Source organism: Stigmatopora nigra, chromosome 19 (genome assembly GCF_051989575.1).
Source record: "Stigmatopora nigra isolate UIUO_SnigA chromosome 19, RoL_Snig_1.1, whole genome shotgun sequence".
Taxonomy (NCBI): domain Eukaryota; kingdom Metazoa; phylum Chordata; class Actinopteri; order Syngnathiformes; family Syngnathidae; genus Stigmatopora; species Stigmatopora nigra.
In genome coordinates, this window is record NC_135526.1 from 3,073,465 (window position 1) to 3,097,500 (window position 24,036).

General features: G+C 43.5%; 4 protein-coding genes across 5 annotated transcripts in view; 1 reads left to right on the forward strand and 3 right to left on the reverse strand.

The window, feature by feature from the left end:
- Positions 1 to 174: 174 nt before the first annotated feature.
- tmprss15 (transmembrane serine protease 15) lies at positions 175 to 6,376 on the reverse strand. The gene is made up of 26 exons (XM_077741103.1): positions 6,265 to 6,376; positions 6,055 to 6,185; positions 5,929 to 5,996; positions 5,684 to 5,820; positions 5,359 to 5,478; positions 5,199 to 5,289; positions 4,986 to 5,095; positions 4,410 to 4,550; positions 4,176 to 4,325; positions 3,940 to 4,045; positions 3,708 to 3,858; positions 3,497 to 3,638; positions 3,323 to 3,412; positions 3,098 to 3,223; positions 2,823 to 2,966; positions 2,643 to 2,753; positions 2,429 to 2,552; positions 2,115 to 2,210; positions 1,956 to 2,005; positions 1,828 to 1,884; positions 1,491 to 1,635; positions 1,216 to 1,391; positions 757 to 852; positions 525 to 664; positions 396 to 450; positions 175 to 321 (listed from the first exon to the last, which is right to left on the reverse strand). The coding sequence occupies exons 1-26, from the start codon at positions 6,374 to 6,376 to the stop codon at positions 206 to 208; spliced, it is 2,985 nt and encodes a 994-aa protein (XP_077597229.1). The 3' UTR covers positions 175 to 205.
- Positions 6,377 to 7,602: 1,226 nt separating this feature from the next.
- Positions 7,603 to 14,098, reverse strand: csf1rb (colony stimulating factor 1 receptor, b). Of its 2 annotated transcripts, none has more exons than XM_077740276.1 (22): positions 14,017 to 14,098; positions 12,778 to 13,047; positions 12,408 to 12,707; positions 12,043 to 12,176; positions 11,812 to 11,971; positions 11,428 to 11,746; positions 11,191 to 11,306; positions 11,012 to 11,120; positions 10,778 to 10,932; positions 10,534 to 10,637; positions 10,303 to 10,432; positions 10,120 to 10,221; positions 9,939 to 10,049; positions 9,621 to 9,765; positions 9,473 to 9,534; positions 9,305 to 9,396; positions 9,105 to 9,227; positions 8,765 to 8,876; positions 8,605 to 8,704; positions 8,407 to 8,527; positions 8,240 to 8,333; positions 7,603 to 8,157 (listed from the first exon to the last, which is right to left on the reverse strand). In XM_077740276.1, the coding sequence occupies exons 1-22, from the start codon at positions 14,060 to 14,062 to the stop codon at positions 8,090 to 8,092; spliced, it is 2,973 nt and encodes a 990-aa protein (XP_077596402.1). In that variant the 5' UTR covers positions 14,063 to 14,098; the 3' UTR covers positions 7,603 to 8,089. The 2 variants fall into 2 exon arrangements, with proteins under 2 accessions (XP_077596402.1, XP_077596401.1); XM_077740275.1 differs by having other exon boundaries at positions 10,534 to 10,640.
- A 153-nt stretch (positions 14,099 to 14,251) lies between these two features.
- Positions 14,252 to 20,429, reverse strand: LOC144212420 (platelet-derived growth factor receptor beta-like). The gene is given in 26 exon segments (XM_077740277.1): positions 14,252 to 14,454; positions 14,574 to 14,721; positions 14,782 to 14,884; positions 14,956 to 15,061; positions 15,188 to 15,287; positions 15,357 to 15,468; positions 15,540 to 15,662; positions 15,739 to 15,846; positions 15,989 to 16,091; positions 16,270 to 16,477; positions 16,587 to 16,691; positions 16,771 to 16,903; positions 16,963 to 17,057; positions 17,297 to 17,405; positions 17,465 to 17,567; positions 17,662 to 17,773; positions 17,832 to 17,947; positions 18,011 to 18,200; positions 18,266 to 18,340; positions 18,416 to 18,497; positions 18,618 to 18,748; positions 18,835 to 19,095; positions 19,160 to 19,358; positions 19,617 to 19,711; positions 19,783 to 19,851; positions 19,940 to 20,429. Coding segments are annotated over 26 exon segments (3,171 nt in total). The 5' UTR covers positions 20,055 to 20,429; the 3' UTR covers positions 14,252 to 14,384.
- A 1,509-nt stretch (positions 20,430 to 21,938) lies between these two features.
- LOC144212910 (arf-GAP with Rho-GAP domain, ANK repeat and PH domain-containing protein 1) overlaps positions 21,939 to 24,036 on the forward strand; it is a 13,027-nt gene continuing 10,929 nt past the window's right edge. The window contains exons 1-8 of the mRNA XM_077741104.1: positions 21,939 to 21,970; positions 22,201 to 22,503; positions 22,572 to 22,631; positions 22,743 to 22,908; positions 23,162 to 23,263; positions 23,474 to 23,578; positions 23,660 to 23,720; positions 23,787 to 23,907. Coding sequence (XP_077597230.1) covers positions 22,284 to 22,503; positions 22,572 to 22,631; positions 22,743 to 22,908; positions 23,162 to 23,263; positions 23,474 to 23,578; positions 23,660 to 23,720; positions 23,787 to 23,907 — 835 coding nt within the window. The 5' untranslated portion in view covers positions 21,939 to 21,970; positions 22,201 to 22,283. The remainder of the gene's footprint in view (positions 21,971 to 22,200; positions 22,504 to 22,571; positions 22,632 to 22,742; positions 22,909 to 23,161; positions 23,264 to 23,473; positions 23,579 to 23,659; positions 23,721 to 23,786; positions 23,908 to 24,036) is intronic.

Here is a 24,036-nt window from a genome sequence, read left to right on the forward strand (position 1 = left end):
ATAAAATAACAACTTTGTGCACATGGATTCTCCAGCGCACCCAATTAGAGCAGTTCAGGCTGGGTGATGTCATCGGTCGCCACGGCCTCCGTGGGGAGGAGGAAGAGAATGAAGAATGGGGGATGGAGGAAGAGAAAAAAAACTGCAAGAAGAACTGGATGACAAGTAGACGCTGGTATTTCAAGGTCTTGATCGGAGAATAGTATCACGATGAGGGCGAGGGACGTCGCGATTCCGCGATCCATTCGACGAAAGACGAGACTCTGGCGTAAACTCCGGGTCGCTCGGGACGACCACAACCGATCCCGAAAGACGTGACACCTGTCGGCGACCAATCGAGCGGAGTGGTGATTACCAATACTTGCTGTGATAAGAAAAGTTGAACAAAAACAGACCAATCAAAGTCCAGCGTCCTTCAATCTCGCACATGAGTGGACCTCCAGAGTCACCCTGTTTGCAAAAGTCAACAAATAAACCTCGCTTTCTCCTCTTGATGTTCCATCTAGCGGTTGAATGGTGATCACCTGACACGAATCGATTCCGCCCTCTCTAATGCCCGCACACAACATGCTAGAAGTGATAGTGTACTCGGGCAAATTATGTTGGCACGAAGCCCGGTCTACCAGGGGAACCTTGGCTTCCTGCAGGACATCCGGAAGGAAACCTGAGCAACTCAAACATAGACAGACGTTTAGATAAACAAATACTGAATCTGAAAAATAACTGAACAGATGAATCAATATCACAATGACTGACCTTCCTCTGTCTGTTGTCCCCATCCAGTGATCCAACATTTTCTTCCGGCTGGAAACTCCTGACCATTTTTGGACAAACACACTGGCTGGATCAGGTCTGTACAAGCACCCCCCCAAACACACACACACAGTGGTTGTATATGTGCATGTGGATTATTCACTTTTGAGAAGAGAAATTTTACTTCCGCATGACTTCCACAACAAGAAGTCCACTTGTATAGTCCACTGTATACTAACTTACCACAGTTACAGATGTAGGTAATCTAGGAGCTCTACAAATATATAATTAAACATCCCTACCCTAGAACGGAAAATCTACTTCCATCGTACCATGACATGAAGTCAACCATCTGATGATTTTTACCAGATGAGCAAGTCTAGTTCCTCAGAAAAGAGCACGAGATCCAGTTCCTTACATCTACCACAAGACATGAGATCTACTTGTGTAAAGTTGATATACCAGTGAAGTTTGCAGCTGTACTGAGATGCATCAGGGCGATATCTGCCTCTTTAGTGATCCGATTGTAGCGCGGGTTCATGAACACCTCATCGATTTGGAACGAGTGCATGTCATCGACTTGGGTCTGAGCATGAAGACCCAACTTGGCCCACCACCTGTTCAGGGCATGGTCCTTCCTGTCAAACCAAGCCATAGGGGCGTGTCATTATAAAAGTCAATGAATGAAAACGTTTCAATTCCTGAAATGTGTCAATCCTCGGCTGTTGGGGTCTCACCCATACACGCAGTGGGCGGCAGTCAGTAACCAACGTTGACCGATCAATGTTGCGCCGCACACGTGCCGTCCATTCCAATGCAGTGATACCATCCATGGCCACGCCCCTTTTGCGGCATCTGATCCGCCTACCACTCTGACCTCTTCTGTTTTCAAATAGAACAGATGCTATGAATCATTTTGGGAGAAATTGAGTGGAATGGATCATGGAAACTCCAAGGAGTTGGTATTTCCTCTTTCAAATTATTATAATTGGTTCAAATGCTGTAGCTGTATCTTAACTGATAGCATCGTTAGGTTAATGCAATTTTCGATTGGAGCCGTTTTTTTGGTCTTACCGTCTTGAATTTTCGATTTGTCTCTGGTGTCATTAGCAACCAAACGAACACCGCATGCTGGAGCATAAACACAGAAAAATATAATGTGTTGAGTTCAGTTCTGAAACATGAACATGACTGACACTTACGCTGGTTGTCACAGTGGAGGGATATCACGTGTTCACCAATACAACCGTGACTGAAAAACAACGATCAATTTACTCTCAGGACCAGTCCCGGCTCACCTGTGTACATCCTGATAACTGTTCATGTATTCAAGAAGAAAAATATCTCTACATTTTCTTTACCTGACACTTGCTTCTAGACTTCCATTACTAGTGACACTGACACTAGCAAAGGGTGAATCTCCTGCCAGGGCCGGCATAAGAGTGGCGTCTCCAGACCTGAATGAACAAAGACAATGAACTACATATAAGGCCCTACAATTAGTCTACTTTTCTTCCAGAAACAGACAAATTGTTCTTCCAGGTTGTGTCATCGGTCTGACAAATCTATCCGTCTCCCAGCTGGTCAGGTGTTACATGTTCTAAGTTTCTACATGTATGGCAAGAAGGTCTTATAGTTGTAGTCCAACTTTATTCCAGATTCTGAAGTAGTCTACCTGTATCCCAGGTACTGACAGGTGAAGCGAGACAGTAGCGAGTTCCAGGTATCTGCACACACAGTGAACCAAGAGGAGCCAATCTGAAACTGGAGACGACTGGAAGTGTTCACCTGCAACACAACTGGAGCCACACATCTAAAGCTAAATGCAAAGTACTTGGTACTCTAGGAGCATTACCAATTGTTTTTCACATAACTTGGGCTGTCCTCACCACAGTAAGCTTCATCTGAAGCGTCACTACAATCAATTTTCCCATCGCACTGCTGATTTTTGTGGATACAACTGCTTATCCGACACTGGAACTGGTCTACTCCACATGACACTGGATTTGACAAGCAAGCATAGACTGTCATTTTCAACTGAGTTCCTCATTCAGTTCAGGTTACCTCACCTGGAGATCCCAAGCCAATCCCAGAAGTAAAGTTTGCTTTGAACCCTCGTCCGTGACCTGATTTGTCTGTGAAAAACCAGACTGTCATCTGATTGGTCGTTGAAAAAAAGTCATATTTCGGTCCAACGCTGCCAGTGAGAACGGCTGCAAGAAGCAAGTTCAGATCAAATATTTAGTTATGGTTACACATTAAGATAGCCAATATCCTGGACTGATGATCACTCAATTGCCCAAGACTGTGTTTACATTTTGTGTCCCGGCAAATATCAACTCACCCATCAAGGTAGAGTTTGGCCCCACTCCATCACGCACCTCTACAAGGTCATAATTCTCTTCAACATCCAAATCCAAGAAGTGGAGTTGGATGTTTTGACCTGGGAAGGCATGAAGTGTCCACATACCTGTGGAAACAAAGGGTTATGGATACCTTCAATGAATGCATTGCTAATCATTCACTCATTCCCTTCAAGTGATTCACAACACAACCCCGGGTTTCTTACAGCGAGCTCTGTTCCCATAAGAATGTGGGTAATTTGGCGAGTTAAAGGTGGAGTTTGGCTCCCACAAGTCAAAAGGACCTCCGCAGTCAGCTGACCATTCATAGAAGAGAGTGGACAGTAAGTTAGATTTCACATGGTCAAACTATGATCTTGTGGAGGGCACGCCTAGTTCACCTGGTATGGTGGGTACAGGAGTTGGAGTCGGCACCAAGGTGGGTTCAGGAGGAGCAGGGCCACAGGGCGCTGATGTCAATGTTATGTCATCCAATGCGATGTCATTCCTTATTCCACCTCTCTTCAGAGCTTCAAACACAACCTGCATGCAATGAAGTTGAGTCAAAGAACATGTTTAACATAGAAAGCAGATTCTAAGCATTTGAGTCACCAGCGTTTTTGTCGTGAAGTTGAGGAGCACTTGTCCATAGTTCCAATTGTCACCATAGTTACCGTCCTTCCGGAACACCACGTCCACATCTGGAGATGAACCAAGTAGGAACACTTGAAGAGCATGAACGTCTTCTCCAAACATGTGATACCTTCACATAGACCAAAAACACACATTCTCTGAATTCCCATAAGATATGGTAACAATTTTCCTGAGAAATTCTGTTGTTTACCAAAAGCGCAGACACCTGGGCTGGGAACTTGGAATCAAAGGTAGGCTGTGGATCCTGAAACTTTTCATCCATTGACCAGGACTCTGAGGCGTAATCAAGTAGAAACCTGTGTGAGCAAACACATTTGATTAGCAACCTACACTATGGTTAGATCGAATTACCAACCAAAACAAATACAGCAAAGGCATAATGTCAATATAGAAATGGCCTCTATGCTAAACCAAATGTCGACCAACCTGATACATTCCCAAATGTGTGATCTGCACTTGGACCACTGAGCGGCGGAAAAGTGGCACCTCTGTTCCAAAGCCAGTCACCATCGTCATCATGTTCCTGCCTCCAGAAGCAAAGGCCTGACTCGAAAGTGCATGATATCTTATCTGAATCTGAAACAACGACAACATCACTAATATCAAAAAACACACACACAACTCCAGTCATGGCAGGTCCTGGGGGAGCAGGAATCTTACCCGAAAGTTCCGACAGGTCGCCGGCACTGAATGTAGCATTGAATCCTGACATCACTTCAAAATTGTCTGAGAAAAACTCAATGGTGGAATGGTTGGACAGCAGCCACATAGTTTTGGGATAGGTGGGGCCCGAGAGCTCCGCTGTAATCGAAGAAACGATGATGCTTATTCAGTACAAGTGCTCAATCTTGATCAAGACCTGTTCTGGGTCCTTAAATGAACTGAACAAGAATGTTATCCCATAACAGAACTTGATCCAAAATGTTCTCCAGGGCTGGATCTGGAGCCAGAAATAGGATCTAAAACAAAACTGCACTTTGGAATTTATTAAAATCTGAGGCCCATCTCAGATCCTATTCAGGACCTGTTCTAGACTGATTCCAGATCTGTTATATGAAGGTTTTCAACACCAAACACAGATTTTGATAAGGAGCTTTTGTTGGATCCAGGAATTGAACCAAGACAGATCAAGGACCTGCCCCAAGACCTAATGTAGGATCTGAATCAGTACTTCATTAATAATCTAATCCCACATCTTAACTAGGACCTTTGTGCATTGGTGTGCTCTCTTCTAACCTGCCATCATTTTCTCGTCACCGACTCCTTCGTAAAGTCTTACAATGTCGACATACTCTCGGCTTTCGAACCAATGGAAATGGACTTCAACAGACAGACCTTTTTGGACCCTGAGAGCAAAGACAAAAACATTTCAAGTGAACCTTTAATGATGTTTGGTCAATAACCAATTGTGATTACATAGTGTCACGTAGTACTACAAGTTTTTGGAACCTAATTATCCATCGACAGAAGCTGCTGTTTCCAGCTGAAGCAAACCACCCCTTTGGCCCAAGTAGCAAAAACTGTCCATCACAGTTTGTTGCTGCAGAAAGAGAGGAATGTGAATATTGCGGCCACAAACAAACAACTGTTGAGCCAGTAAAGCACAGACCACAGCGAGCGGCATCTTCGTCAGAAGCATCAGAGCAGTCTTCCATGCCGTCACATAGGCGGTCCATGTGGACACAAGTGGAAGAATCATAGCAGGAGGTGTAGTAAGGTGGACATGCAACTGGATGCACACCGACAAAGAGAAAGACATAAGATGAGGATGTGAAAACCTAGGCGTGCACGCAATAAAATGTCTTCCTCACTTGTGATGGCCGTCGGCATCTCAGTTGGCATCTCAGTTGTGGTTGGTATTGCCTCTTGGTGATTCTCTGTCCAAAGTCTTATTAGGCTGGTGAACTATGACCTCACGTCAGTTTTGAACTCACCCATGATATGAATGCTGTCTCGGTCGACGACCAATCCCCCGCCTTGCTCCAAACCTGCCTTCAACTCCCGTTCCACCTCTTGGTTGTCCACCAGCTGTGTAAACCACAGGTCAAAGGTCACCAGCACGCTGCCCTGACTGAGGGGGAGGATTGTGGCAATGATAAATTATTACAAGTTCAACAATTTTGAAAACGCCAAGTGATACATGTGTCAGTGATGGAATATTTTGAAGGGACGTACTCACTCAAATCTGATGACATCACACGACATGAAGCTCCGGCCCAGCCCACCGTGACGAAATGCATCACGTACCTGTCGCCCAATCACAAGTCAGCCAAACGTCCCCGACAGCGTCTCGCTTCGCTCTCACCAGTTGCTGGACGTCGAAGGCCAGGGATTTGAAGGCAACACTGCTGTGGTTGCGTAGATCTTGGGTGAATTCTGCTCCCTGCCTGATCACCATTTCACCCCACATTTGCACCACCTCCGTCACGTCGTCCTCTAAGAGACGCGTCTTTGATTAACATTGCCCGGCCGATGGACGGCAAAGAACCGTCTTTGAAATTTCGGAGGATCTCACCTGGTGGTTGGGTGTCCGCCCACATCAGTGTCATGAAGGCAGCGCAGCATAGCAGCAGCAGTGTGCACAGCCCCACCAGCAGGATGTTAAACGTAGAACAACCACTACGCATTGGCATTCTAAACAAACAAAAACCAAGTCCTGTTAGCAAAACTTTCTATCGTGGTAGAAGAAGAACGCGGTGAAACTTGACTTGACTTTCAGTTTTTCAGATTTACATTACATTCAGATTTCTGTAACTTAGTTAGCCTTCATTTAATCTTTCACTCTACTTTTTGCATGATTAGAATGACACAATGCTGTTTTTGATAATTCCTTATTTATATTTTAATATTTAGTGTAAGTTTGAACTCAAAAGCAAGCCATTCAACTCTGTTATACATATTTCAAATAAATAATTTTCCCCTTACATATAAAATACATTATAATATAAATATCAAATACTAATTTCAGTATTGATCTGTAAGCTATCAAGCTTTTTATAGTTTATCCAATTCTTAAAGGACATCTAAAAGCACAAAACAGACAAATAAATTCACATATTCATTTCACATTTAACTGATTAAACATTTTAACCAATAAATAAGTCAATATAGGAATATGTGATTTAAAAAATGAATGTGTTAAACCATGACTTACCTGTCAATTATTTTTCTACCAAACGTCTCAAACCTGAAAAAGGATTTGTAAACAATACTAACCAGGCTACTGCACACACTACTGCAATTTATCTTTTTGAAATGCCCCTCCCTACGCGTGTGAAAGAGTCCAGGGGTCGTAAAAATGTCACATCATTGCTGCCTTATTGTTATTAATGCCATAGAAAAGTACAAGAGGACAACGTGAGCAAACAGGCGGCGTGCTATCAGTAAGCCTGACTTCTTACAATCTGATACTTATTGGATTATATATTTTATTTCCTCTAATGACATTTAAAAGACTAAATCCATGTTTATTGGTGCACCACATCTACTTGCAATATACTACAGCAACAATATCAAAACGTTTTAGAATAGTTCTTTCAAAAGATTTTTTGTTATGCATTCTTACTTTATTAGTATTTGCGTTACAGTTGTGTTGTAGTAATAGTAGAGAAATACTTTTTAAAGTGATTATTGTTGAGGAGTTGTATGGTTAGGTAATTTCTGTGTATTATTTTTGTTTACTTGCAATTGTGTTTGTAGTACAATTCTGTAGTTGGAGGTAAGTACTTGTGGTAGTAGTAGTTTTGTAGTTCACCAGGTGACTTTAGAATTGAATTATTATTCCTTTTTTGTTTAGTAGTTGTGTCGTTTAATATGTGTAAAATTCACTTCAACTTATCCACACTTTCCAAGGTACTGTAAAGTATTGCTTGTATTAGTAATAGTAATGATACACTATGAGAACAGATGCTACTCAAAATAATGCGGAGCAGCAACGCATACAAACACAATGCAACTGTAGAACAACATAAAATTCCTCCTTTTTTTTTAAACAACAACAAAATATAGTACAGCAGAATTTGGCTCTATACATGCTAATAATGCCACACAAAATTGTAGTTGCGTATCAGTGACGGCTTAGCCAGATTGTGTACATTAATGAGACTTTTAAATACGCAATACAGGAGATTGTAGATCCCCTGTAAATCTTCCTCCCTTAACAGTATTCTTTATCATTTGTAAAGTGAGCATATTTGGCTTTATTGTATTTATTTAGCTTATATTTTGGGTCACTGAACAAAAAAATAAGGGTATTTACGGTCCCAGTACCCTTTTATGGCATATTTGTGGTCATTGATGAAAAGTAAAAGATGTTAGTTGTAGGTCATTAGATGAGAGCATCACGAGAGTTGGTAAATGTTCTTCATCTTTGTCATCTGTATGGACTCCTCATCTTCCTCACCGTTGTCTGAATTGGTCAAAACACAATCAATAATTGCATTGACATTTCGTGACATGTCAAAAACAATGCAGTATGTAGTTGTGTTCACCTGGCTCCTCCCCCTTATACGAGTCTCCCCCCACACCATCCTCTTCTTCACTTTCTTCGTGTTCGCCGCGCTCGTCGATGTTTTTGTAGATTGGCTTGAGTGACAGAAAGCAATTCGTTTTGTTTTTGTTTTTTTGGCCTGCCAAACAATCGGCAATTGAGACTCACTTGCTGGCTCCGCCCCCCTTTGCCAACCGAGGGGAAGAGTCGTTCGATCAACTGACAAATTGTCTTGAATGTCGGCCTGTCAGTCGGCTCCAAACTCCAACACGACGTCATCAGCTGATACCTGAAAAACCGATCTGTCGGTTAGCCTAAATAACAAAGCTCTGTCAATGGATTCGATTAACGGCTTGGTGGCCTCACATTTGCGGCGGAGCAAAGTCTGGTCGCTCCATATGGCAACCATCTTTGATCATCTTATAGAATTTAGTATCTACGGCGACGTTGGGGTACGGACTCTTCCCTGAGGAAAGATAGACAGATGTCACCTGAAGTCATGTGATGAAAGTATTGCCATAGTTACCAAGGGAGAAGATTTCCCACAGCAGGACACCGTAGGACCAAACATCACTCTGCACTGTGTAAAGGCATTGGAAGATGCTTTCAGGAGACATCCACTTGACGGGCAAGCGTGCCTACCAAAGCACAGCAAATTAAAGCCATAAATGTCAAAATAAAAGACCTCAGGAAGTGTATTGTCACGATCAGGAAAAAAAACAGAACAAGATTTGTCTAATAACAATACAAGACAATGGAAAGTATGAGTGGAAATGTTGTTGTGTATTTGCTGCACTTTTAAAGTATATAGTGGTCATGTAGTTGTTTTGGAGTAGAAATATAGTGCTTGTCTTGTGTCCACTGACATTTCCTTGTACGATGTAGCTGTCGTCATTGCGTATGTCTCTGGCCAAACCAAAGTCGCAGATTTTGGCAATGTGGCTGTCACTCAACAACACGTTCCTCGCCGCCACATCTCTGTGGATACACTGACAAACGCAAACACATGTCACTTTACCACGTTTAATATTTTGCAAATGATGCCCTTGTGTTTGTGGATTGTTACGTTTCGTGTTGATAGGAAGTCCAAACCTTGAGCCACCTGGTATGAAAATCTCATCAGGTCATTCATTGCCAAACACTCACTTTGCTGCGAACCTGAGGAAGGGATGGTTAGGGTTAATATGTGTATACCATAGATGCCTTTTCATGCAACGGATGGGTAATGGGCTACCTGAGGGGGAAAGCATGGGATGCATTTCCTGATATTCCGAACAACACGAGATCCCGCTGTCACTACGATACAAACATTGGCTTATGTCAAATGCGATTGTGACATCTCTGCATCTTGGCAAAATAGAAAGCAGAGTTTTCTTTCTGACCTCCTGAGTCTAATGTTCAAATATTTGATATCATGTTCTGCCAGGTCCAGACTCAAAATAGCCGCCGCCAAATGGTGGGCGTGCGTCCGCAGAAAGTTGAGCAGGTCTCCGTGGAAACAGTATTCGGTGATCATCAACATGGGCCCTGTAAATTCAGGCAGGATTAGGCTAGACTAGCTCAATTCAAGATAAGTTCCAATAAGTTCATTCATTCATTTTCTGAACTGCATCACCTGTGATCAAACCCTCGACCCCTAGAATTGCGAGACCGACTCCCTAACCAATCGCCCTCCGATATGTTTAAATAAGGTAAATGACCTCCTTGAGTACAGGCTCCCAGCAGGTTGACGATGTTGTCGTGGTAACCAAGATAACTGAGAATCTTCAGCTCACACATCAGAGCCTCATGCTCTTCGGAGTGAGCACTCGCTGCAGAAAAGATAGAATTCTTTTAAAACCCATAGTAGTTAGTGTAGTTGTCATGGTGTGGCCTTTTTACGTTTCAGCATTTTGACTGCAACCCGTGTTTCATCCTGACTTCCCAGTCCATACGCCGTGGCCTCCACGACTTTCCCGAATGCCCCCGAACCCAACACGCCTCCTGAGGGGGAGGTAAACGAGTCAAACGTCAGGGCCAGGTCAGGCAGGGGTCAGTGATAGACTGACCGAGGTCAAATGTTACCTAGACGCAGCTTGTCCCGGGGAAACTCCCACTTGAGGTTGTTGTAAGGCAGTAGGCCAGGGTCTATGAAGGTGTAGTTGTTTCCATGAAAGCTTTCAATGATCTTCCAACGAATTTCGTATTTGGGTTGCTGCAAACAGACAATATGCACGAGGAAAGAAAATGAGAAAGAGGCGGTGAGACGAAGAAATTATGTTTGTATTTGCTTCTGTCTGTCGATGGCCTACAAACCCGTCTGATCCGGAAAATGAGGGCGATAACGAGTAGTAGGAGCATGGCCGCTCCCACTGAGGCGGCTAGCATAGGCGCAGTCCACAGGCTTCTAGCAGCTGAACCTGCTGAACTTGGACATATGAACAGGTCTTTCTTTCAAAGCTTCCGGGAGAGAAAAACACTTAAAGGTGCTATAAAATGGGACAGCAGTTGACAGCATAATAACTAAAACAGATTTAGAGAGGTTTGTTTAAGCGCTCACGCAGGAAGAAGACATCCCGCGAGCGTCCCACGCTGTTCACCGACACACACTCGATGGTGATGTCTTCGGCCAAAGTCTCCGGGACGGCCAAGTAATTCTTCAGCCCTTCCTGAGAGGTGACATTCTCAAGTCTGGAGATCGAGACGTCGCCACACCTGCGCCAATCAATTGAAGAACCGTGTGGACAGACTTTTTTTTAACCACGGCGACCCATCCCCCTTGCCTTGAACATACGTGTCGACAAGACCACTGCATTGTGACCACGAAACATTGGGTATGGGGAAACCCCAACTGGTGCAGGTCAGAGTACCGTTCTCCAAAGTGATGACACCCCTGGGGGCGCCTGGGTTGTGCAAAAAAAAACGGTCATCACATTGCTGTCGTCGAGGATGGAGAAGATAAAGGTCTCTTACGAAGAACTTTCAGGTCAAAGTTGAAGGAACCCCTGACTCTGGCATTGGTGTAGCGTAGCGTGTAAAGACCTTTCTCCTCGTCACGCACTCGGTGCAAAGCCAGGCTCGCTTGACATCTGCAAATGGAAGCTTATTAATGACAACATTGTATGACTACCACCTAGTAGTATGTAAGCGAGGAATCTAATTTGTTTTTTCTTTTGAACTCCATTTTCAGAAACCTTTCATCATGCTGACCTGTAGCTATCTGTCTGACAGTTCCACGTCTTCGCCGAGACTCGTTGAGGTGACATCCATTCGAGGCTGCTGATTGGCGGGTAAGTTTCCAAAAGCACACTCAACATAACGTCTCCACCTTCGAGCACATCAACCGTACTATTCCTGATAACATCTTGAACCCCTATTGGATTCACACTAACATTAACCAGCATCATCCAGTCGTCTGTTGCATGGCTGCCGTTTAGCTGTTGAAATTCCTCACTTCCACTGGCACTCACGTTAGCCTCACTTTGAGCGCCAGTATGGCGTTGCATAAAAGCAGTCACAAAGGGAGCGTCTGTCGGAGAGAACCCGCATTGATTGTCAGAGTACAGTCTTCTTTGACCTGACACGAATCCTTACCAATGACACGCAGCGTAGCTGTTGCTGTGGCTCTGCCAGCCTTGTTTCTCGCTGTACACGTGTATCGTCCACTGTGTTGCGGACCAACGCTGGCGATGCTCAGGGTGCTGTTCTTGTAAAACCCATTGCTATATTGAGAAGTGTCCGTCATATTTGGAGCCTGGGGGGTAGCCGTTAGACTGTCTATCAAAGGTCAAAGAGCACCAAAAGACAGCAAATTTGCAATCTCACCTCAATGTCAGGGTATGTCCAGAAGATGGTTAAGACCATGGAAGGGTTACTGGTTACACATGTTACTGCAAAGCTTTCTCCCATTGTGCGTAAAATATGACGCCGATTTACCAATACTTGAGGTCGACTCAGTCCTGAAGATACACATACAGAAAGTATCGAGAAAAATTACTGAGTCGGGCTATTTAGTGAAAAGACAGAAGTGAGAGCCGGTGAGATGAGTTCCACCCTTTCAGAAAATGTACTTGTTGGTGCTAATTATTGTAAGTCTGACTGACAGAAAATTGCGCTGTAACTTGTTGAAGATAGGTCATGGAATGACAGACAGAAAGAGAAAAAGCTGTGAGTCCAGACAAAGTCCTTACTTGGCATGACCTTCAGGTCTAGAGGGCTAGAGGTGGCCACTGTATCGTTTTTCTGTGCGGTGCAGACATAGCGTCCGTTGAACTTCCTGTCCACTTTGTGTATGATGACTCCCGTGCGAGGATCCACGCTGACATTCATGCCCGGGGGTAAACGAAGACCGGGCCTCTCATTCCGGTCCTCAACCAATTGGAGTGTCAGGTTAGTGAAAGAAGGGTCGGTCAGTAGACATCGGAATAGAAAGTCGTCACCCTCACTGACGCTGGGGGTCTTGCGTGGCGAAACGAAAACCACGGATGTGCCTGAAGAATGACGGACACCAAAGGTGACGTGAGCTCAAGTTTGAATAACGGATCAAGTTGGATGACTTACCTTTAATGTAGAGGTGCACCGTGGCATGAAGGTGGTTCAGGGTGCTGTTGGCGTACGCACACTTGTATGTTCCCGTGTGTCTGGGCTCCGCTTTCAAAATCTCCAATGTGCCACCTCGTACATCCGATGCTTGCTTGATCGCCGTACTGGACCAAGTCAACGTCGCATTGCCATGACAGCTGAGACGGAAATTAGAGCCAGCGGTCAAAACCGCCTCGGACCTGTTCTGCATTGGCTCTGAGTTCAGACAAATGGATGGTGGAGGAATTTCTGGAAGGAAGACGTACAGGTCAAACATATGCTGGATGACTAGGAATGGTTCATTACAATGTCAATTTGCCTTAGTTTAGCCTGTTCCTCTGATTGCCCAATGATTTCACCAGTTCCAACCTTTTTTTCCCCATTTAAGCCTTGTTCCTGGGTTGTATGTTGTTTTGGGTACCAAAGCCAATCCACCACCTATATTAAGACTGGCCTTTACAGTATATAAATCTTATTGTATACCTTAAGTCCATTTGGGAGATTACTTTGAGACCAAGGAAGAGATTTTGTTGATTTGACGGTTGAGTTTCGCAAGATGGTGAGAAAAACAGAAGTGAAATTTTTGACTTTAACGTCTGTCAGCAGTTTGGAAGGAACGTGCGTGTGAGTGTGTCTGGAAATATTAAAAGAGGAAGAAAAGTGCCTTCTTCATCAGGATCAAGAATGTCGGTCAAAATGGTTCAATTGTCAACACTCATTTTAACAATTGATCAGGAAATACATATTTTTGCACACTTGCCCCATATCAATCTAGCGCACTGCACTGATTTAAAGCATGTAGCTCCACCCACTCAATCCTTGGACTGTCTGTGCATCATGGAATCATATTTATATATATGTATATATGTGTGTATATGCATATGTGTATGTATACATGCGTGTGTATATGCATGTGTATGTATACATGTGTGTGTATGTATATATGTGTGTGTATATATGTATGTGTTTGTGTATATGTATATATATACACATATATATCCACAATATATATGCATATATATACTTATACAATATGTATATGTGTGTAAATTTATATATATGTATAACAAATAGTAAACTAAGATGAAGTTGTCAAAAAACATTGTTTAACATTGCTTTAACATGAATTCATCTTTCCACTTAATAATAATAGCCAGACATGGCTACTTCTGTTTACTACAATGTATAAATAATCTCAAGGATTAAAATTGCTTTTACCTTCTGCTGAGATGATAGACATCAGGAGCAAAGACAATAAAAACATCTTGATCTTCTACTGACTGACGAATACTAAGAACCCTCTTAACTTCCTGATAGGCACTCGCTGGCTCAGCCCACCCAACAACAACTTGGCCAAGATCTCTCATCCCTTTCCTACCGGCCGGGGTCTCACTCATCCAGTAGCACAAGCGTACGTTCCGTACAAAGGAACAAAACAACAACAACAAGTAGCTGGTATGTCAAAAGTTTTTAATTCCTATTAAGGATAATAACAAATTGATATGAAAATATATAATAGGTGTATGATAACACGTTAACGTCATCAATGTTACAAATGTACTGGTATTGAATGTAGCAGAAGATTCTTACATGCAGCTTTCCTCCTCCCTTTCACTTGTCGATGTCCCCTCCTGTGTAGCCAGGGACTCCTCAGCTCTGAATAGGAGTAAGGCCATTATTATTAAAATAGTGACATTCATTATTTTACTATTTATGTCATTTAAGTATCACAATATATCATCACACCCCCCTATAGTCATTAATCATCAAAGTACCTGATTGAGTCCAGCGCAGTGCCGCCACCGCTGCTGTTTCTTGTCGTCACGTTGACGGGAAGAATATACTCGCCATGAGAAGGTCCCGCCTCCTCCGGTCCCGCCGCCAACAGGTGAACTGTCGCCTCAGAAGCGGGACTACTCGTACCTAAGAACCACAACATGCTGTAAGACGCCAGCTGTAGAAATTTGCCCGATGGAGTTTCACCATTCGTGTCGCTGGCCGAACTGCCAGGCGTGGACATCGATTGGGATTGGACGACAGCCGGATGGTGACTTGACAAGAAGCTATCATTCAGCCTGGCGTACGTCTTGGGTAAAAGAAGTGGACCCCCGTGAGACACTTTCAAGAGACATTGTGGACGTGTAGGGGGGTCTTTACTTTTCTGTATTCGTCTGGCAACATAGCGTCCAGGGACACCACCAAGGACGAAAACAATGGCCTGGAAACGGGATCTTCGTTCCAACATGCCTGCATCACATCGTAACTGAACACACATCAAACATGTCATTTAGAAGAAGACAAAACAAGTGTTTTCAATACATTAATGGTATCGTCTGATACCATTCATCATCATTTCACGTCATGCATGTTTTTTTTTTTTTGGTCATACATGGCTGAGTTGGCATGTAGTGGTCGTGTCAATCGATGGCCTCTCTTCATTGCAGCATAGAACTGATGATTCATGGGGATATCCGAGTATGGACTTTCCCCTGCGGAAAATTCAAAATGAAAAACCGATGTTGCGTCACAGTGTGTGGTAATGTAGTTGATCATTTTACCCAAAGAGAAGATCTCCCAAAGAAGAACTCCATAGGACCAAACATCGCTTCGGGAGGAGTAAACACTTTGGAAAATACTCTCTGGGGACATCCACTTAAGCGGCACCAATGCCTATTGGAGGAGAAACAAAATGTCTGACACGTCTTTTGCCACATTCTCATTCTGTCTTCTGTCACACTGACTTGTCCTCGGGCCACGTAGTCCTCATCTTTGAGAAGATCTCGAGCCAGGCCGAAGTCGCCCACCTTCACCAGCCCCTCCTCACACACCAGAACGTTGCGAGCTGCCAAGTCTCTGTGGACGCACTGCAAACCGTGGAACATTCAGACTTCATGCCAATCACTAGATTACCGCACATTCTGTTGACTTGTGTGAGCATACGTTACGCGAAGACAAGAAATTCATGGCGTGGGCGACCTGGAAGGAGAAGCTGAGAAGGTCGCTGACCTCCAGCATGGGAGAGTTGGTCAGGAGGGGCAACAATGCCTCCTCTTTGCCTGTAAATGAACATCATGGAGTAGGTCAATACTGGAGCCGGAGCCGCCTGTCCCAGACAACTATGGAGCCATTCTAAATTGGTGGCCTGCCAATCGCAGAGCACAAGGAGATAAACATTCATTCACAATGAGACTCGGCAGGTTTACTTTTCTGTCTCACCTGACTCGGCATTGTTCTTGCTTGTAATGGCTCCCGCATCCTGCTTGCTCATGTGCATGTAACCTCCATCTGCCTCTCTGCATGCACACATACTTGCTGTGTATTCATGCATTTTCACTTTTCTCCCATGTTTGGGGTACATAAGTACAATTTGTGTTTCAATATGCACATGGGTTTCACCTGTATGTGTAGTATTGACTTCATAGTCATAGTGTTCAATTGTGTATCCATTTTTGATGGTGTCTGTCCATTTACCTCTTTGCATTGACATTGCCGTCCCCAAAGGTTTGTTTGTGGCGTCGCAGGTAGTTGGCCAAGTCTCCATGGCAGCAGTACTCGGTGATAATATAAACAGGACCTCCTGACGTGCAGGCTCCCAGCAGGTTGACAATGTTGACATGAGGACCCAGATGGCACAAAATCTTCAATTCGGACAACAATGATTGACTCGTCTTGCTGTTGGCTGAACATAAACATTCAGAAGAGAAATAGACACAGTGACATACATACACATTGGTAAACAAGATGTAGTACCTATACATACAAAGAAAAAAAAGCAAAGTAGTACACACATTTGGGCATTTTTACGGCAGCTCTGGTGGTGCCCTGGTCTTGAAGCAGACCAGAAACGTTGGCTTCCACCACTTGACCGAAAGCTCCTGAACCCAACACCTCGCCTACAGGCAAAAAAAAACTGTGTATAGTAGTTGCTCTTGGGCTGAGTACTAATACTGTACAAAATAGAAATTCCATTACCTAGTGCTACATTGTCTCTTGGGATTTCCCAGGCTGTATCGTAGGGGAGTTCAGCAGGGTCCAGGTAGGTATAGTCCAGGCCATCGGGACTCACAGAACCAATGAGCTTCCAGCGGACTTCATAGCGAGGTTTCTGAAGGATGACAGATCCTGTACTGCACTTCCGAGTAATGCAAGAGTACTACAACTGACTTTTCTCCACAGGATGATGAGTATGACCAGGAAGACAATGGCGATGATGACTAAAACCAGAACCAGCACCAACATGGCCACCTGAGACAAGAGAGCTAGAAAAAAAAGCACTTCTTTAACAGGATTCATGATAGGTTAGTGTTTCATCATTTTCTATCCCAAATCATTCCTCCATCATCCACTCATTATCATCACACCAGTCATCCAACTGTCCCCCCCATTATACAACTCATGATTAATCGTCCAAATACCATCAATCCAACCATCACTTCATCATGCATTTTTCCATTCATTATTTATAATTTATCGTCCACCCAATCATCCATCTGCTTACAAGTGGTCACCAGTCTGAGGTCCCTGGCACGCCGCCCTGCAGAGTTTGAAGCCTCACATCGAACTGCAGTCAATTTCGTTAAGGTTTCCAGCTTCAGGACACTGTGCACCTGCCAGGACGAGGGCTAATGCTGTCATTGTCCTCAAGGGCGATAAAGTCAATGGTTACCTGGGATAAGCCACTTCCCCCCATGACAGTGGTGTTCTCCTGAATAACCACGCCCACCGACTCCGCCAATTGCCTGGTCCAGGTGCCTGTCCCATTAGTGCACCTGCACACAAATGCAAAATGTCCTGTGAATAACATCGCAAAATTGCCAGTCTGGTGGTTTTGGATTATGCTAAACAAAACAAGGCTCCTCTTACCCATGTGCAGTGTGACAAGTGAACCAAGTAATAGAAGGAGGCGGAGCTCCTTCACTGATGCACATAACGCCTTGAGAACTGTTTTCCGTTAGCGAGGTGATCCTAGCGGGTGCTGTACACACACAGTACTTTGTTGTAAATTCAATCAATAATACTTTTGCCTCTCTTACCTTTAACTTGCAGGTAGAGGACAACCTTCTCCTGATCATCTTCGTTGTACACTCTGGCCATGTAACTTCCTGACTGCTCCAAGCGGACCCTCGGCAAGGTCAGTGTACTGATGTATCTACCCATATCAACTTGTTAGGAGTTCATTTAACATTGTTGTTAGCATTGGGGTTTATCATACCTGCCAGGCGCCACACGCGTGGTCAACATAGTGGTTGTCCCTGTGGGAACAATAACACTCCGGTTGTCTTTGAGCCACTCAACGGCGGGTGGGGGATAGGCATCTACCGCTACTCTCAGCACCACTGTGTGGCCAACCAACGAAGTAACGTTGTTTTCATGCGTTGCAAGTGCGGAAATGTAGCCACGGTCTGCAGAATCCACACAAGTGTGTGAGTTTGTCTGTACGTGTGTGACTTTGTGTCAACGTGCTTACCAAGTATGTTCACTGTGATGTTTTTTTCCACCCGCCGTCCTTGTTGTGTTTCCTGCACTGCGCACACGTACACACCTGCAGGAAGCATCCCTGACGTCTCAACAATGGAAATCATTGGAGTCGCCACTAATTACCGGCGGCAGGACGTACCAGAGTCTGCCAGCGTCACTGATGAGATGTTCACAAATGAACGGATTCGATTGGGCAGAAATTCTGTGAGTGGCTCAAATTCCTCAATGGAAAACAAGAAAAGATCTTGCTAAAAATAGTCTGAACAGTCAGACCTTAAAAACCTAATTTTTGGAAGAATCCAAAAGAAATCAGATATGACTAAACTGAACCATTGAGTTACCTCTTTGCGAGGGAAGTTCCAGGAGAAGAAGACAATGTCAGTGTCTTTAACAGTGCAGTTGATGATGAGCTCTTGTCCACGTATCAAAACACTGCTGGTGGTCGTCAATTCTACATCCATCTCCTTGGCGACTGGAAAAGACATTAGACCAAATATTGAGATCGAAAGGTAAGACCCAGAGAGAATGGTTACCTGAAAGGAGGGTGACAAAACTCACCAACAATACTGAAGACATAGTAAACCTGCGACTGCCTTGTCTCCGAACCGTTGGAAGCCACGCACATATAAGACGAATCATTCAGTCTTCCCGTGAAGCCATGGGCCGGTTCGTACTTAAGTCCGGATGTCAGAGTGTCATCCCCACGTTCGTACAGGCTGACATTCAGCAGAGGGTTAGACACCACACATGGGATAGTGTCCTCCTCCTTGTCCTTCATCACTACGCCTGGACCCACCGGGACAAACCACTCATCTGGACCTGAAGCGGTTTTAAAATGTCATGAAACACTGGGATATCTCTCCGGCAAGGATCGAAATTTCACCTTGGCCAGGTATGAATATGTCCATCTCTCTGATCTGCTCGGACGCTGACTCCTCACAAGCGTATCTCCCTGAATTCCTCCATGTGACATTAAATAGCTGCAGGACGCTACGGGATCCCTGCTGCTCCACGACAACATTGCTACCTTCAGAGTCCTGCCAAGGCAAATGCCATGACACCTCGCTCCAACCAGAACACACCTGAAAGACAGATAAGCCATAGCAAAAATCTGAGAGAGATCAAGACAGCAAAACCTGAAAGAATGACCTATACCATCAGACATCTGATGAAAAGGACACAGAACTCAAGACAATCAAGGAGAAGGGAAGCACAAGACACCAGAGAGACAGACAGAAGACATTCCAGACCCCCTCAAGGGAAATCAAGAGACACCCAGGTAGAAGATACCAAAGAAACAGACTGTTCATGGAGAAAGAGGCATGTAAAGTTTTACTGACCACACTAAAGTTTGAGCCAGACTGGAGCAGAATCTGAGATGCCAGTGGAGTAAGTTCCAGACTAACAACTCCCCGTGGAAGAATCAGGAGGACACCTATGGACATGCACCCATCGTATTAAATCCTTTCAGCCAGATCAGACATTTTTTGTTGCGTTATTACTTACCCAACAGGAAATGCAGCAGTGCCAGACTGCCTATTTGACCTCTGTTGCACACCAGCATGACTCCAGATTCTGCCCAATCACACCACATACATATTTTCTTACTGGACTGTCCAATAGTTACGTTTGAAACGTTTCCCTTGTTTGTCTTTGTACTCACCAGTAGACATCAGCTGGCCATAATGACTTGGTTGAGGATGAGATGGTGCAAAAAAAAGGATGAACCAGTACAAATGTAGACCGTCAACAGTGTTCCAAAGCGAAAAAATGTTCATGGAAAGATGTCACCAAAGAAATGCGAAGGACCGTGTGGAAAATAGGAGGGGCGGAGTCATATTTTGCCAAGTCAACACGTGTCTGCTAAAAGCATCAACAAACTTTCTGGGCCATTCTTTTGCCGCAAGATCTATTTCTAAAGGCTGTTCTATTCAAAATACTTTGGTCATGATCAAAAGACTAAACTCCTCAAGAAAATAACAAGTCCAATTCAAAAAATAAGTATTCTTCAAACCTTTTTCCTTCCTCGTCCCCGTTTTCTTCTCTTATTTTTTTTTTTCTTTCTTGCTACTTTTTCTTCCCGCTACTGGATGACTGGAAAGAAAGTGAGTCACTCTGAAAAGGCGAGGAGGGGAAAGAGAGAGGGGCAAATGGGAGAGAGGTAGAGAGACGGACAGAGAGAAAGAGCGTCTGTTTTCAATCTGCATCTCTGCCAACCCCGACAGGAAGTCAATTGAGGTCCAACATACACATACGCACGCGCACATCCACACACTGAGCAATAAAAGTGTGGAAAGTTTTTGGGGAATTCTTCATAAACTTAGACATCAACTGTAGTCCATTTATATGATATATTTACAATGTCCACATTGCATTGCATTGCATTGCCACTGGAACATGGTACTACTTTCATGTTTACATTTAGGACATAGCAAATCTTCTTCAATAAGTGATGACAAATTAGGCCCATTAGTGAAAAGTTGTGAATAACTTGGGTAAATTGTAGCTATGTAGCTAGTATTTGTATATGTATTTGTATTTGTATATGTATATGTATATGTATATGTATATGTATATGTATATGTATGTGTATATTTATATCTATGTGTATATGTATATGTATATGTACATGTACAAATATATACAAGTACATGTACATGCACATAGACAAATATATACAAGTATATGTACATGTATATATACAAATATATACAAATACATGTACATGTCACTAATTGACATACACACAGTACCTCATTATTGTTATTGGTTTGAGTACAATTTTTTAAAATTTATTTTGAAATAGCATGGAGTACTGTTTATTATTATTTGTATTATGCACATATCCACATGCATATAGTAGTTTATTTGTACACGTTTCAAAGCATACTTGCGGGATGATGCCACCAACTGAAACTGGTTATGTGAAGAAAAGAAAAAAAAAATCAAAGTGACTGAGCAGGTTGGACCATATCTAGCAGTCACATGAGCTCACTTGTCCTACCCATGTCCAAACGGAGAAACACATATGTCACGGAAGAAAAAATAATAGAAGACAGGAATACCAAAAAGCAAAGGACAGAAGTGAAAAAACACAGACGACAGAAGGGCAACCGATAGGACAATTTCAGAAGAGACACAGTAAGAACCAGTCTGACAATCATTTCTGTAGCAGATCATTCACACGGTCTGTTTGCTAAGGATCTTTTATTCCAATACTTATTGAGCAAATGTCCCTCATCATTGATGTAATATCTCTGTTGCTGATCACTCATTTTTAATCCTACCAAGTTTTTTTCCACTCTAGATGACGACACCCCTACCTGTCCCCAAGCCAAGAGCTCGCTACACAAGGGACAGTCGTGGTTCTACCTCCTTGCCGGATGGGAAGTAAGTCTTTACACACACGTATCCAAGCATTTCCCAGTTGACTGAAGAAATAGCAAAAGATTGAGACTCAAATTAGTTTTCTTTCACTAATTTTAGTAGAATTAGAGAAGCAGCGAGCACTATTCCTGTGGCCCTATACTCTATTTACGAATGCTTCTACATGTGAAATTTTCAGGCTACAAAATCCTGTGATATGCAAATAACTGCCAATTTACAAACACAAGATTTCAGACTATCATGCTGACACATTTTTTCTTGTTTTTCAGAAATCTGACTGCTTTGACGGGATTTCAGTTAAACGCAGGTACATACACACCCACACACATGGAACTTTTCTTCATTGACAAAAGAGTCAACTAAATGAGATCAATTCAACGACTCCACACAAAACTAGTTTCAAACTTGTTTGTCACGTCACTATAACACACCAACACACCCTCACACACACACTCACACACACACACATGATTCACTCATAAATCTTCTGTGCATCCATCCAATTATTAAGCCATGTCAATGTCTCTTCTCCATCAGATGAAGTCACCAGATCACAAGACGATGTTCCACACGACTCTACCTCCCGCCCACTCCCGTTATCCCCACCCTCCATACAAAGCATGGTTAGAAACATAGCTAACCACATTCCAAATTTAGCAGGTGCTGCTGGCAGCATTATTAACCCTGCTCCTACGCCAAGTCCCTCCGCTCCAGCACCCATTAACTTAGGCGCCATCATTAGTCCCGTATCAAACATACCCAACTTGGCGGATATGCTTAATATGGTGGCTAACTCCTCATCCCAATCTGTCAGAAGCGTACCTCCTTTGACTTCAGCTGGTAAATAAGTCAATCATTTCTAACTGGAGGTCATCACGTTAGTCATTCTTGTTTTTCCTCTGGTCCAGATCTCGTTGCCGTGGACTCGAGAGTGCCGGTAGAAGACCGTGCTGAGCCAGCAGGACCAGGTAATGCAAGAAACATTTGATGAGATTATCTAGGTTTAACATGGAAAATATCTTTAAATTGAGGAGGGATGACTTGATTTCCTTCTTCTACTTTGCACACCAAATCCACAGAAGAAGAGGAAGAGGATGCCTACATCACTGTGTTGGAAAATTGGGACGATGACGCCGATTCGGATTCCTCCAATGAGGAGGAAATTTATCAAAATTGGCCAGGTTCCTCCATGCCTAATGGACCAATGAGACGAGACCAAATAGACAACCTACCAAACAACATTGTGTACGTAGTCGCCGCAAAACTCTGTCCTATACTTAATACTTTGCCCTGTACTACACTTGGAATTACACTTATGTAAAAACTAGTGCTAAAATTACACAAAAATTTGGTGCTAGAGCAAATACAATAGTTGGCATGCGACTGAGTATACGACTAATGGGGGATAACTAACTGGCAATACTCCTAATAATACAATTAGCTTTATTCTACACTTGGTTCTTCACTAATACTGTTTTGTTTGCTCGGTCAATTCCAGTCGTTCCCCAAGTCTGGCACCACTTCGGCCACCTCTGCCAATTCCCTTGCCCGTTAGCCAATCAGCAAAGGATAGGAAGCCTGCCAATCAAAAGATGCCAAGGTACTCAATGTGTTTTTCTAGACAACACACAGGTTGTGTTTGTTATGTTGTCAATGTTATTGCTGTTCTTATTGTTGAGTTTGTCATTGCTTCAGTGCTTGTTGTTGTTGTTTATGCCTCTCCTAAACTTTTATCGTGGTGGTTGTTTTTAATTGTCATTCTTGTCATTTCTTCTTATTGTGTTTGTTTGTTGGGCATATGACATTGAAGTGTGGCAACCATCCGAGTGTCAAGAAAGAAAGGAAAGCGCACCCCAGTTGGCCCACAAAGTGCGGTGGCCCGAGCGAGCTGGTTGGATGTCTGGAAGGGTTTCAGGTAGACATTGTTTCATATCTCTATAGAGATGGAAGGAGTGACTCACTGACTGTCATTCACATTTGATCATTGATTCTTTAGACACAATGTCTATTGGGCCACTCTGGATGGACAATTGATGTCTCTCTGGAAAAAACGGACAGTAAGTGTGTGCTCCAATGTGAGTGTCTTTGTTTGTGGGAGTCATGTGTGTTTCATTCTGAATCAGGACCAGTTCAGTGAGGTTCTCTTCCACGTGTCCAGCATCACAAATATCAAGAAACTTGAGAGAGGCAGATTCTCCATCTACTTCAAAAAGAAACATTATGACTTCTTGGCTCACAGTGATGGTCCGATACAACAACAAAAATACACACTTTTCCTTAGAATACATGCTCAACTGTCAAAAAACAGGGTTTGAACCAATTAGTTGACTAGTTAAGTACGTTGGCTAATGGCTAAATCCCCTGCGTTTTCTT